Source organism: Delphinapterus leucas, chromosome 9 (genome assembly GCF_059928025.1).
Source record: "Delphinapterus leucas isolate spDelLeu-1000000601 "Yukka" chromosome 9, BTC_Dleu_Yukka2, whole genome shotgun sequence".
Taxonomy (NCBI): domain Eukaryota; kingdom Metazoa; phylum Chordata; class Mammalia; order Artiodactyla; family Monodontidae; genus Delphinapterus; species Delphinapterus leucas.
Genome location: NC_143137.1, coordinates 75457956 through 75473626, shown reverse-complemented (window position 1 = coordinate 75473626; position 15671 = coordinate 75457956). Strand labels below are relative to the sequence as shown.

At 39.7% G+C, this 15671-nt stretch overlaps 1 protein-coding gene across 1 annotated transcript in view; it reads right to left on the bottom strand.

Moving 5' to 3' along the window:
- Positions 1-15671, bottom strand: part of CCDC126 (coiled-coil domain containing 126) — a 55017-nt gene that overhangs the window by 19014 nt on the left and 20332 nt on the right. The window contains exon 2 of the mRNA XM_022588148.2: positions 7245-7633. Coding sequence (XP_022443856.1) covers positions 7245-7482 — 238 coding nt within the window. The 5' untranslated portion in view covers positions 7483-7633. The remainder of the gene's footprint in view (positions 1-7244; positions 7634-15671) is intronic.

Below are 15671 nucleotides of genomic sequence, written 5' to 3'. Positions count from 1 at the left end.
TTAATGTTTGCATCTCTTTTCCCATCCTTTTACTTTCAGCCAGCCAATATCATTAAATTTGAAGTGACTTTCTTGTAGACAGCACATACTTGGGTCATGTTTTTTAATTCAGTCTGCCAATGTCCTCTAGCGTATTTAGAACATTTATAATTAATGTAATTTTGATATATTAGGACTTAAGTCTGACATTTCATCTTTTGTTTTGTTGGTTCTGTTTTTCACTTCCTTGTTTTCTTTTTCCTGCCTCCCTATGGGTTATTTGAATATTTTTTAGAATTCTTATTTTTCTGCAGGGTTTTTAAATGTCTCTCTTTGTATAGTTTTAGTTATTGTTCTAGATATTACATCATGTACATAATGTGCCACAGTCATTTTACCAATTTGAGTGAGCTTTACCTCTCTTTACCATCTGTGATGGTTCATTTTGGGTCAGCTTGGCTAGGCTATGGTACCTAGACAAATCTACCAGTCTAGATGTTGCTGTGAAGGTAGTTTTTAGATGTGATTAGCACTTAAACCAGTAGACTTTCAGTAAAGCAGATTATTTACCATAATGTGGGTGGACTTCATCTAATAAGCTGAAGAGCTTAAAAAAAAAAGACTAAGGTTCCTGGAACAGGAAAGAATTCTGCCCCCAGGCTGACTGCCTTCAGACTCAGGACTGGAACACTGGCTCTTGCCAGAATTTTCAGCCTGCCCTGCAGATCTTGGACTTCCCAGGCCCATAACAGCATGAGCCAGTTTCTTCAAGTCCATCTCTCCCTCTCCCTGCTCTGTTTCTATCAAAAACCCTAATACACCATCCTTTTACCCTACTTCATTTATAAGATACTGCCTTAAATATTTCTTCTTCATACATTTAGAAGGCAATGTTATAATTTTTGCTTCAACTATCATAATTTAGAAAACTCAAGAAGGAAAGGAACCTATTGACCTACCCTTATTTTTACTTACTGTGTTCTTTCCTTCCTGATTGTTCCAAGGTTCCTCCCTTTTATCATTTCTTTTCTGTTGAGAGAACTTCCTTTAGCCTACTTCTCTTAGGGTAGGTCTGCTGGTGGCAATTTTTTTTTTTTTTTTTTGCGGTACGCGGGCCTCTCACTGTTGTGGCCTCTCCCGTTGCGGAGCACAGGCTCCAGACGCGCAGGCTCAGCGGCCATGGCTCACGGGTCCAGCCGCTCCGCGGCATGTGGGATCTTCCCAGACTGGGGCATGAACCCGTGTCCCCTGCATTGGCAGGCGGACTCTCAACCCCTGTGCCACCAGGGAAGCCCTGGTGGCAATTTTTTTCCTTCATCTAAGAAATATCTTTGATTTCCTTTAATTCCTAAAGGATATTTTCACCGGGTATAGAATTCTGGAATGATAGCTCTTTTCTTTAAGCACTTAAAACAAAATATGCCACCTATTTCTGGCCTTGATGGCTTCTGAAGAGAAATCCACTGTCATTTGAATTGTTTTGTCACTATAAGTGTCATTTTTCTCTAGGTGCCTTTTTTAAAAAATAAGTTTTTTTATTTTTGGCTGCATTGGGTCTTTGTTGCCGTGCACAGGCTTCTCATTGCGGTGGCTTCTCTTGTTGCAGAGCACGGGCTCTAGGCGCGAGGGCTTCAGTAGTTGTGGCTTGCGGGCTCTAGAGCACAGGCTCAGTAGTTGTGGCGCACAGGCTTAGTTGTTCTGCGGCATGTGGGATCTTCCCAGACCAGGACTGGAACCCGTGTCCCCTGCATTGGCAGGTGGATTCCTAACCACTGGACCACCAGGGAAGTCCCTCTAGGTGCTTTAAAAATTTTTTCTTTTCCAGATGCCTTTTTAAGTTTTCAGAAGCTTAGTTACAATGTATATTGGCGTGGACTTTTTTGAACTTATCCTACGTGGGGTTCACTCAGCTTCCTGAATCTGAGGGTCTATGTCTCTTGCAAAATTTGGGAAGTTGGTAGTCATTATTTTTTTGAGTACTTTTACAGCTCTGCCCTCATTCTCTTCTCCTTCCAAAACTCTGACAACACAAATGTAAAATCTTTTGTTATAATCCCACAGGTCCCTAAAGCACTGGGACTTTTTTTTTTTTTTAAGTCTATTTTCCCTCTGCTGTTCAGATTGTGTAATTACATTATTCTACATTCCAGTTCACTGATTCTTTCCTCTGTCCTCTCCTTCCTGCTTTTGAGTCAATCTGCTGACTCACACATTTTATTTCAATCATTGTATTTTTCAGTTCAAAATTTTCCATTTGGTTTTCCTTTATGTGCTCTATTTATCTGCTGAGACTTTCTATTTCTTTGTTGATGCTTTCTGTTCTTTCACTTGCTTTGTGTTCATTAATTCCTCATTGAAGCACTTTTAATGCCGACTGCTTAAAAACCTTTTTCAGATAACATCTGTCATTGGTTGTCTTTTTTCATTCAGTTTGAGATTTTCCTGGTTCTTGGTATGACAAGTGATTTATACTTAAAACCTGGACATTTACATATTTTGTTATGAAAGTCCAGATCTCATTTAAGCTTCCTATTTTAGGTAGTTTTCTCTGATACCACTGTGGCAGGGCAGAGGGCTGTCACCTTGTTACTACCAGGTGGAGGCAAAAGTCTAGGTTCCCACTTGGCCTCCACTGTTACCTGTGAGCTCCTCATCACTGCTGGATGGAAGTGGGAGTTCCAGGTGCCCACATACTCTTCACTGACATTGTGATGGGGATTGCTCTTTACCACTGGGCCATGGTAGAAGTCCTGACTCTCCACTAGGATTCCTCTGACATCACCCCCAGAGGGAGGGAGATGAGCACTCATTACTGCCATGCGAGGGTGGAAGTCCTGGCTCCCCATGTGGTCTCCACTGGTACCATGTGGTGTGGGGGGAGTTTGGATGCCTCATTATAGCCTCACAAGGGGGAAGTCTATGCTCCTCACTTAGCCTTTGATCATGTGGTTGGTGGTGCAGTCACCAACTTTTTTCTGAGGTGTCTGGCTGCAGGAGAATGGTTTCCTGTCTAAAAGTTTTTTGTCTTGCTAGGCTGCCCCTTCTTTGGCTACAGAGAAAAGCCTTCTGTAGGGGTATTTGTTTTATCTTGTTTTGTTTTTATCTGTGTCTGGTAGCATTTCTTAATATTCAGAAAGCATTTAAATATTAATACTGAACTGCTCTCCAATTCTCTGAAAATATTTTTGGAGTCCACTTTTTTTAAAAGTGTTCAGCAACCACAGTAGATAGTAAAACCAAAACTCTTAAAAGAAAGCAGGGTCAGACTTCAGATGGGAAAGCCTGAGGGGTTAAAAGACTGGTGTTGCTGTACATTCAGGTGTAGGAAACCACGTGTCAACTGCAACGTGTTCCATAACAGTCACTGGGCATCAGAACAAGAACCCCCAATTCATTGTTCTAGGCAAACCCCAGAATCCAAAAGATGTTACATGGGAAGAAACAAAAATCTTCTTTTCTTAGGGAAAACTAAGAATGCTGAGAATAAGACATAAGACAGTTAGAAATGTTATCTTAAAGAGAAAGCACAAGTTACTGCTCAAGATTTACAGACAGTAATCTTTAGAGTTCAATTGATTTGTTCATGGCTTTTGCAATAGTAACAATTCATTGTAGACTAGCATTTTAAAAAATATATTAGCTTATGTTTATTTTACCAACAAGGAAAATCAGGTTAAATAGCTCAAGGGAAGACCATTCAATAAATATTTTTGATGGACTAGCCTTTTTGTATAGTAGCAACGAAAGAAATGGGTTTTATAGATGGCTGAAAGTTCAAGTTCTCCAGAACTCATGAAATTCCCATCTTATTGTCATTCCAAATTAATGGAGGAAAGGACAGAATTTAAGTAATGAAACTAAAATAACTGGCTACCTAGTTTGGAAAAAAGACCCTGCATCTCTTACTGCTTCCATCAGAAATCTCAACTATATTACAGACATAAATGTTAAAAAAAAAAAAAAGTAATATATTAGAATGTAAGTTTTGGAAGAAACATTTTAAGCATATAACTAAACCATAAAAAATGATGTACATGTTTAACCACACAGATTTTTAAAAACAATATACCAAGTTGTTAGACAACTGAAAAATCAGAGGAAAAACATTTGCTACGTATACTGACAGCATGAATATCTTTATAAAAGATCAGTCAATTAAGAAATTTCCCAGCAGAAAAACTGACAAAGGATACAAACAATTCATTCTCACATACAAGAAATACAAAAAGCTAACAAACAAGAAAGTCTTTCAACCTCTCCTGTAAACAAAGAAATGCAAAAGCAAACAATTAGAAGCCATTTAAAATTAAATAGAATGGGTACAGTGGGGAGAAACTGGCACTTTCGGACTTCCCTGGTGGTGCAGTGGTTAAGAATCCACCTGCCAATGCAGGGGACACGGGTTTCAGCCCTGGTCCAGGAAGATCCCACATGCCGCAGAACAACTAAGCCCGTGCGCCACAACTACTGAGCATGCGTTATAGAGCCCGCAAGCCACAACTACTGAAGCCCGCGCAGCTGGAGCCCGAGCTCCCCAACAAGAGAAGCCACTGCAATGAGAAGCCTGCACATCGCAACAAAGAGTAGCCCCCGTTCGCCACAACTAGAGAAAGCCCAAGTGCAGCAATGAAGACCCAATGCAGCCATAAATAAATAAATAAATAAAAATAAATAAATAAATCTATTAAAAAATAAGAAAGAAAGAAACCGGCACTTTCACTCTGCTGGGAGAATGGTAGTAGGGCCGGTAGAGCCACCCTGGAGGGCAATCTGACAAGTGTCTATTAAATTTAACATGCATACCTTCAGCCAAAAAATTCCACCTTGAGGAAATCTATCCTTCTGAAACATTCACACAAACATAAAATGCCCACACATTTATCACTCACACATATACTTCATATACACAGATACACATATATCACAGCACTAAATCCAGCACACAAGGTTACCAATAAATTATCCATTACTACAGAATAAGCAGGAAAAAAGGAATATTTATAAAATGAAACAATGTTAAGTCATTAAAAAGATGAGACAGACCTATCTGTAATAACATGGAAAGATATCTACAACAATTAAGTGAAAACAAATAAGCTGCAAACCAGTATATATAGTACCATCCCATTTTCAAAATAAAACAATGTGCTTGACGAACAATGTGTCTGCAAACTACGGCTGGTTGGCTGCCTGTCTTTGTAAAAAAGTTTTACTGGAACATAGCCATGTTCATTTATTGAAAAGGAGACCACATGACCCACAAAGCTGAAAATATTTACTATTTAGCCCTATAAGAAAAAGTGTGCTATCCCCGATATATGCCAAATTAACTGACATTCTCTCTCTCTGCTCTACTTTTACTTATATATGTTGTACATTTCTATAATATTTGAATGCTTATAATAATTTTTTTATAATCAGAAATAAGCAAAAAACATTTCAGGGAATTGGTTAAATACCGTGTGGCCATTAAATGATGCAGGCATATAGTCACTGATATTGAAATATCTCCACCATACATTAAACTTTAAAATACAGTTTATAGGACACCATGTGTATATGAGTCTCATTTTGCTTTCAAAACTGAGCCGTTATACACAGCTGGGCAGCACAGAACAGCTACCTTTTAAAATATCACAGTTATTTTGTTCAAGCAGAAAGAATTTTTTTCCAAGTATTTCTCTTGTTCCAAAAGAATTGCTTCTTCATTGTTTCTATCAGTGTCCTTGGACTAAGCAGAATGCAAAACAATACAACATCTACTACATGTGTATCTGCCACAAGTACCTCCATCTCCGTTTACACCAACTCCTTCATCTCTAGTCATCGATATTTGATCCTCAAGAGCCAATGCAGACTAACCCTCATCACTTCAAAGACACCATCATAAGTGGGAAAAGAGAAAACAGAAAGTGTCTTGGGCATTCCCCGATAAAGATGGTAAACTCAACCAAGGCACTTAACCTCTGCTGACTGTGGCTACCCTACCAAAATAGTAAAGGTGTTTTTTTCTCTTTTTTTAAAAAAGCATAAATCTATGGGGCCAAAACAAAGATAGCAAGAGAGGAGACAACAGCAACAGAACTCCAGAAGCTGGAAAGCATATGGATGAGTGTTAACTGATTTAGCAGACCTGAAAAACTTGGATATTAAAAGAGAAACTAAAAAGAAATTGAAAAAATAAGAAAAATCAAACAGCAATTCATTTTTCTCCACAGAAGCCCACCCCGAAAAGGCCCAGAAACAGCTGCACCAGGTACCAATGAAAATAGGGTGAAAAGGGGACCAAAAACAGAAGGAATGGGTGAAAATTTATCTATAAAGCAATTTGATTTCTAAACTTTTTTTACCACTCCAAACTAGACAACAGCCCCTCCATCACTGCAGAAAATCTGAGATGTGTTTTTGGAAGCCAGTAAAACATTTAAGGGCCTGGGCACCAAACTGAAAACTGGGGAAGTAAGTGAAATTCACATAGTGAGTGCTGAGGCTACCCCTCCTCCCCCACCCTTTTCCTCCCATTCAGATCCCACACACCTGGAGGCATATACATCCTGCAAGAGACTGGAAGTCCTTCTCTAGAGAATCTGACCAGCCCAAGAGAAAAGACCTAAATATACTAATATATACCCAAAAAATAGACACTGATACTATGTAATAAAGAATTTGGCTGGCCTCTGTCCCAGGTTCCTGGGAGGTAGCCTCCAAAAGCCTGGAAGTTTCTGACTCATTGTCTTTGTTATTCATGGTGGGCCCCTAGATAGTTTGTGCTGAGATAACTCAGAATGGACGTTTGCCATGTCAGAAAGACCAACCCTGCGATTAGAGGGTTAGGGCTTTTCAGTTGGGGGAGGCAGGGGAGACCGGGAAATTGAGTTCAACCAAGTGGCTAATGAGTCAATCATATCTACACAATAAAACATCAATAAAAATACTAATTATGTATAAAAAAGTCATTATTTTAGAGATACACATGGAAATATCTAGCAGTGAAATGTCACAATTTTTAATTTAAATATTCTCCAAAAATTGGAGAAAACAAATATTGCAAGATGTTTAAATTGTTAAAATCTAAGTGATGGATATATGGGTATTTATCATGTTTCTATTTTTCAGTACATTTGAAATTTTTCATAATAAAAAGTCAAGATAAAGTTACTTTGCGAACACCTGTGCATGAAGTAGTGAGTTGGATTTCCATGACTATCTTTAAATGGGGACAGGATGAAGAGGAGAAAACTAGGAATATTCTACCATTATCTTACCATATCCTGCCATAGAAGCGCCATTCTCGACATCCACTGTGTTCTTATTTTCCTCTGCTAGAGCTTTAACGTATCTTTTGCTTAAATCTAGTATTTGTTCACGTAACTTGACACTGCTTTGATGTCTTGGTTGTTGAAAAGTATAGTGCAGTAACATCAATCCCCAAATGAGTCCAAATATAAGCAACAGTAAACTCAATTTCTGGGACATATTTTTTCTTGAGATTGTAAAAATCATTTCTGATGAAGCAAACAGACTCAATTGAAAAATGGTAACTAGAGGCAAGCCACCAAACAATCAAGACTTTTCAAAGAAGAAAGAAAAAAATCTCCTCCTCTAATGTATATTCTTCATCTTCAGCAAGGTTGCCTCCAACTCTCAATTAACTCTGTAAAATTGAGAAGAAAAAAGGTGATTAGTCTTAACCTGCATCAGTAACAGAATAGACAATGATAGATAAGAAGAGATTCTATAAACAGTTTTTATTTGGAACTGGATCATCTTCTTTGGTAACTTTCTCTACCACTAAATAAGTTTCTGGGTCTTTTATCAGCCCCATTTACACAGCTCTTCGACAATTTAAACTAGAAATAAATGTCAATTCATTAAAACTACCTGAAAGAAATGCCACCACGGTCACAAAATTCTTTGAATGACTTCTTATCATTTGTAACTAAAACTATGGATATATAAGATTTATAGCAGATCTCAGCCCATTCAAATACAGGTCACCAACCTAAATGTGTAAAAGCAATTCCTCCTCCTCCTCCTTTAAAAAGAAAAAAGAGGTTGATGCCAAAATGAAAGTAAGAAATAAGAAACAGACTGGAAGATGAAAAAGGCTGTCTGACTTAAACAAAAACAAAAAAAACCCCACAATATAAATAAGAATGCCAGTATTTGAAAATGTCACTAGAAAATACTACTAATGGCAATGAGATAATCTTAAAAAGCATCCAATCTTAAGTTGAAAAATAAGTTGTAATTTCTAAGTTCACACTTTTAAGTTTATACCAGACATGACATGTGCTGAAACAGGTAGAAATTTTTTTTTACCTTTCCAAATTTACAATTCTAAATTTTAAATAATGCAGGTATTTTTATAATTTATAAAATTTATAATTTTTATAATTTAAGGAAAAATTGAAAGGTCATACTTCAGTTTTTTAAAAAAGAGAAAGGTAATGACCATCATGGAATCTTCAAACACCTGGACAGTAACAATGTGCATGAATCACCGAAGTGTCCAGTGAAGAAAACTCTTCAATTACGTCTAATGGAGTAAAATTCGTTAGGAAGAAATATACCTGGAGTCAAAAAGTGCATTTAACAGCTTAATGAAAATAATCTTAAGAACTTTTTAACTTCCTAGAGTAGTATGGTCAAATAAAACATACTAATTCTAACCCACTTAATAGGGTATAATCAGTGAACTAAAAAAATCTAGTTTGAGGATAATAAGACTAGAAATGAATACAGTATCAATAAAGGTGAAGCACTCAATCATTTTCAACACATATTTATGAGTCAGCATATATGCTAGGCAGTAGGAAAACCATGTTTTGCCCTAGAAATTTGCTTTCCAGCATAGGTGCTTTCAAACCTTTTTTTAAATAAAATAAGAAAGTATTTACTCAATAATCTTATGCAAAATATCAAAACAAAATACATACAATCAAAGCTTCTCTAGCAGATGCATGTGTGCTGAGGTATGTGTAAGTGGGGGACCTCCTGCCCTGCCAATTCTTGTTCAGAAAATGACCACTCTTACTTTCCCCCACCCGGCTACCTAGTCCCCGACACGTGTCTAATAAATCCTGGAGCTCCAAGGTCTGAAGAACACCAATCTACTCTTGATGAAGTGTACTGATTCTGCCAAACCTCACTACAAGCATGACTACACCACTAACTGGGTATATTAATTACTATCGTAAACTAATAACAGTATTAAAAATTAGGAATTAACTCATTTTCTAATTTTCTTCCACTTCTGCTTTTTTCTCTAGTTACCATGCACACAATAAACCCCCTCAGATCTCAATGAAACAAAACCATTAATATCAATACTGGATTTTACTAAACTTTGCTTAGCAAAGTAAGGTAAACGTTACCTAATATCTTTTTCTACAAAGATTTTTACATTTGAGTTCAGAAAGTAGAAATTCTGGATTCTCAAGCAAAATTTTAAAACATTCTTGGATACACGTATGTTAAATGTATTCTTTTATAAATCTTTACAGGCTCCTATGTCTTTTCAAGTTTGACCTGAGTGCTAGATTATCTGACCCAGCACTCAGTGTAAAAGTCAACTGGGAATCTGTCCTGAAGCAGTCGGAACAGGGTTCTAAAGGTGGCATGACAACAAAGCCAGAAAAGTGACATCACCAGAGAATTGAGAACATAGACTTGAAGGTATTTTGGCAAATGAAGGTTAAAATGACAGCTGAGAAAGCTCTAGGTTACTATACCTATCCAAGACCAAAAAGGGAGAGACTGAAAACCAGAAGGACAGAGCATACTTCAATTAAATAACATCAACAATCATTACTACAATCACTTACTTTACCAGACTCTGCTCTAAGCTCCTTACATGAATTAACTTATTTAATCTTCACAACATCCCACACTAATATTCTCACTTAAACAGGTGAAAACACTGAAGCGAAGAGACATTAAATAACTTGCCCAAGGTCCAACAACTAGATACCGTTGAGAAAGAGGATTCAAAGCTCAGGCTCTTAACCACCGCCCCTCTTTTACAGCAATGCCAATAGAACAGGAGCAGCAGAAACTGCAGCGGTGAACGAGTGCTGAGTCCTTATCATGGGCCTAGCTCTGAAATAAACACTTCACAAAGGTTACTTCATTTGATATTTGCATAACCTCGGAAGAAAAATGTTCTTGTTATTCCCACTTTAGAGATGATTAAATTAAGGCTTTGTTTGAGTGGTTAGCCTGCCTAAGATTTTTAGCCAGGTCCACTGACTTCACTTGCCCAAACTTTGGCAAGGCCTACAAGTCCACGAATTCGGAATCTCCATCTCCATTCAGGGTCTCTCCTTTCCTTTAAAAGGGTCCTTAAACCCAGTCCTATTAGAACTCCTAGGTTTTACAAAACTCTACAATAAAGTGACAACTCTCCAAACTGTAAATGGCATCAGGCAGAGAACAGGAGATTCGTGGGTAAGGAAGCAGGGGTGGCTAGTGGAGGAAAAGAGTCAAACAGGGAGCCTGACGGTAAGAGGTAAAATCCTTCCAAGTAGGTATAAGATTAAGAATGACAGGCTGCTCACCATTATGAACACAAACTTTGCTTAACGTGAGTGGCAGTACCAAAACCAGACAGAGAGAGAAAACACTGGTAGTGGACAAGGCAGAAGCACAGCTGAGGAGGATATGCCCCCAAAGTAATAAATCCCAGGGAACAAGGAGGCCTAGTTTAAACCTAGTGTTTCTCAGTGTGAGGGACCCAAAGATCTAAGCTGCAAACATTAAATAAAGAGCCCCTTATTGCTCTATATTGACTGTATATTACCCAACTGTACCATCAGATTCAGAAAAGAGGCTTTCATGAAAGGTCTTCATAGGCTTGACTCTATATGGAATGTGTCTGCTCACCACTGCCCTCAACTAAATTAAAACAGGCCATCGCAGGAGGAAGTCAGGAACTTTTACAGGGACTCTACAGTAAGAAATTTATATGCTTTGTATCAATAACTTGCTTGTGTTCCTTATATGTTTTGCTGTGGAGATGAGTAAAATATTTACTATGAAAGGGTTTGTCTTTGGGAATAGCAAAGAGGTGAGAAGTTGGGAGCAATTAACCCCATGCGATATTACAGAACTACAAAAGGACACGAAGGAATAAAGTGAATGTGGGAGCTACCAGGAAGAAAGGATAGCCTGGAGCCTTCTCTAAGTTGAAAAGATGGCCCAGAGCCAGCTTATGCCTGACAAAGAGCTGAGCAGTTCAATGGCCCAAGAGGATTCTCTGCTGTGACACAAGACAACCTGAAAACTGTTCTACCTAAGGGTTCACTTCCACAAGCAATTCCAAGCAAGCCCAGCAGAGGTGACTAAAATTCCAACAAGGATACAATTCTGCCTTTGGTCTCTTCTCAGGGAATGTTGCACATTAAAACCACGTGGAGAGTTTTGCTGTGTTGTTTTTTTTTTAATCCCGATGCTAGGTCACACCCCATATCAATTAAATTAGAATGCCTGGAGCTCAGAGCCAGGCATCAGTATTTTTTGAAGAGTCCTATTTTATTCCAATGTGCAGCAAAGTTTGTCCAAATCTCAAATTGCTTCATTAAACAGCAACGACAGCTACAGGAAGGGCCACTAATTTCAATGTTACAAGTCAGTTCATCAGGTATGACACAGGATTCCTACCTGTGCCTACCTATAATGACTTTGAAGGGGAAGGGGTTAGAGAGAGAGAAAACAAGGGATCTCTGCTGGAACACAAGTCATTCCTGCCAGGGTGGGCTAGGCCCTGCATTTACTAGGCAGGGGTGGGGGTGGACTGAATAGAAAGCAATTTCCACTGGGACCACTTCAGTCCCTAGGATTAATATGAATATACTGTTCTGTTCTCTAAGAGATATTTCTGTGGTTTCGTATAGAAAAAAAGCAGACAAGAAGTTTTTGAATTCTTTAGCAACTAAAGGTTATGTACTTTAGTGCTTTTAAAGAGAAATAATTCTTAGACTCAATCTTTGGGAAGGAGAAAGAAAAGGGAAAGTTCATTATCTCTCCTTTCTGTGCAATGTTCAAAGTTGCAAATGGCATAGAACATGCACTTTGAACCTCCCCAGTTTTTCTTTGTGTTTCAAGTACTGGTTCAGCTCCTGAAAGGCCACCTAGATTAGGATGGAGACAATAACTAGAAGCCTAAAAGGGCTACACTGTCATTGAGAACTTACGGCTACCATCCAGCAGATTATTTATTAGAGTTCTTCCTCCACCAAAATAGTCTAAAATCCAAAAACTTTTAAATCCTAACTTCTAGGCCACTATATTAACTTCCTACTAATCACTTAAAAAAATAAAACTTCAAATATGTCCCAAGTAACAACTGGAGTTTTTAAAGGCAAAAATAAAATCATTATTGAAATGGAGCAAGACCCTGTGTGGGCCTCCTGGGTACAAATCCTTTCTGTGTCTCGTTTCTTCTTTTTAGGAAATAGGCTTCATTCACCCTCCTAGACCTTCCCTGAGTTCCAAAGAATATATTCAAACAGTCGCTAATCAGGGAAGTGAGAGAATGCAGAAACAAAGCAGTCAAGAAACCATAGTGCAGTAAACAGGGCAAGGTTCTGGTTCCTCCCCAAGGAATGAACGTAACACACCTCTGAGTTCTTCTTCAGGAACTAAAGTCCCTACCCAGTTGGAAGACAGTGACTTCAGTCTGAGCACAAAATTTGTGGAAGACCACCCTGTTACCTCACCCCCAACCAATCAGAAGGAAGTCACACACCACACAGCTCTCTCCCTAAATTTTGCCTATAAAAACTTCTCCCTGGGCTTCCCTGATGGCACAGTGGTTAAGAATCCCCTGTCAATGGAGGAGACATGGGTTCCAGCCCTGGTCCAGGAAGACCCCACATGCAGCAGAGCAACTAAGCCCGTGCACCACAGCTACTGAGCCCGCGCTCTAGGGCCCGCGAGCCACAACTACTGAGCCCACATGCCTAGAGCCCATGCTCTGCAACAAGAGAAGCCACAGCAATGAGAAGCCCACGCACTGCAACGGTGACCCAACACAGCCAAAAATTAATTAATTAAAAAAAAATTCCTCCATGTCTTTAAAAAAAACTTCTCCCTGAAAACAGGCTTTTTGTGTATTAGCTGTCCCAGACTCCTTCTATGGCGCCTTACAATAAACACTGTGCTTCCCCTTCCGACAACCCAGTGTCAGCAGACTGGCTTGGCTTTACTGCACACAGGCGGACCCAAGTTTTGGTTCAGTGAATTTATCACCTTCATCATCATTATTATTTTGACCTAAGAGAGACTTCTGAATATTTTTAGGATTCCCAGGGGAAATTTCTCATCCTGTGGTGGGAGACAGATGGGCCCCAGGCTGAACAGTTTCTCCCCTGTGGACAGAAACTCCATAAAAGCAGGATGATGGAGGAGGCTGGGCCCCGCCCAGATAAGGGATGAAAGACCATATATTCCTCATTCTCAAAGTCAAGGAGACCTCCCTGACTACACATGAGCAGAAAGACTCCCTGGAGGTCAAAAAAGGAGGGAGCACCACCCCACAGTGATATCAACTACCCATAGGCCTCTTAGCTAGAATCCACCTTGGCTAAGAGATGTGCATCACACGTGGGAGGACCCTGAGATATACCTAATACTGACTCAGAACCAGGCAAAGCAAGATGACTGGCCAAAGGAAACCCAGAAGAAATGCCCCATAAAAGTGATTCAAACTGCCACGAGGGCATGACTCTCTCTCTGAGCCCACCCATGCATCTATCCACACGTACTGTACTCTTTTTCCTCCTAATAAACACTTTACTTGCTTCACTACTTTCCATCTCTATGTGGAAATTCATTTCTACACAGCTGACAGGCCAGGGCCTTGTCACTGGCCACTGGTCCCTGGTGGTTCAGTGGCTAGGATTCAGCACTCTCACTGCCGCTGCCTGACCTCAATCTCTGGCCAGGAACCGAAATCCTGCTTCAAGCCACTGTAGGCCAAGGCCATCCAAGATCAATCCAACTGCAGAAATTACAAAAGAAAATTACACACCGAAATAGAGACACAGATGTCGAGAACACATGTATGGACACCAAGAGGGAAACGCAAGGTGGGGGGGATGAACTGGGAGACTGGGATTGACATATATACACTAAAATGTATGAAACAGATAACTAATAAGAACACGCCATATAGCACAGGGAACTCCACTTTGCTATACAGTAGAAACTAACACAACATTGTAAAACAACTATACCCCAATAAACAAAAAATAATAAATTAATTAAATTAAATTAAAACAAGTAGGTAACATACCTACTAAATATTTAAGGGGAAAAAAAAAAGAAATTACACACCATGTGGCCCAAAGGTAGAAGAATTAAGGAGAGGAGACACACTTAAAATGAAGTATCTGTAGCGCACTAGATTTGAAGAAGGGCAAGAGAGTGTGGTCCAAGTACCATCATCTCCAATTGAATTCCTGCAGCTACTTCTCAAGTGGTTTCCCAGATTCTTCTCCAACCCCACTTCAAGCCACTGTCCTCAGAGCAAAACAAGTCATGATTTGAATAGTCACAATTTAAATTTCTCCAAAGGAGATATGCAAATTGTCAATAAGCACATGAAAAGATGCTCAAATCACTAATCCTTAGGGAAATGCAAATTAAAACCACAATGAAATACCACTTCACACCCATCAGGATGGCTATGAAGGGCATCAGAACATGCCAACCCAAAATATGCCACTTTGGTATAAGGATTATTTTGAGCTGAAGGTAACTGAGAAATAACAGATGCAGGAAGGCCTCCCTGTACTCCCCTTTTCTACCTAAAAGCAAGACATGAATTACCTATGAGAAAGCTGAGAACACTCTTATCACAGGAGACAAGGCACAGATGCTGAGATAAATCTGAACAAATACACCTTACTAAAAGAAACCTTATCTTCCATTAGTTTCCCCCATTTATTCACCTTCCCACAATTTACTACCTCCAGAAGCTCAGACTCCTATTCCTTTGTCTTGTCACATTTCCACAATTTACGGCTCTTTATTTAAATGGTATATAAGCTCTCAGCACTAACTGCTTCTTTGGAGCTTTCATTTCATTTCTGTGATGCCCACCATTTGCACATGAAAAAAACCTTTTTCTCCAGTTGATCGATCTTTTGTCAGTTTAGTTTGCAGGGCCCTGGGCACTGAACCTAAGAAGGTAGATGAAAAGGTTTTTTCCTTCCCCTACAGCAATTATTAAAAAAACAAAATCAGAGAAATTGCCGAGGCTTCTGGGAAGATGGCGGAGGAGTAGGACGCGGAGATCGCCTTCCTCCCCACAGATACACCAGAAATACATCTACACGTGGAGCAACTCCTGCAGAGCACCTGCTGAACGCTGGCAGAAGACCTCAGACCTCCCTAAAGGCAAGAAACCCCCCACGTACCTGGGTAGGGCAAAAGAAAAAAGAATAAACAGAGACAAAAGGACAGGGACAGAACCTGCACCAGTGGGAGGGAGCTGTGAAGGAGGAAAGGTTTCCGCACACTAGGAAGCCCCTTCGTGGGCGGAGACTGCGAGTGGCCGAGGGGGAAGCTTCGGAGCCGCGGAGGAGAGCGCAGCCACAGGGGTTGCGAAGGGCAAAGCGGAGAGATTCCCGCACAGAGGATCAGGGCCGAGCGACACTCACCAGACCGAGAGGCTTCTCTGCTCACCC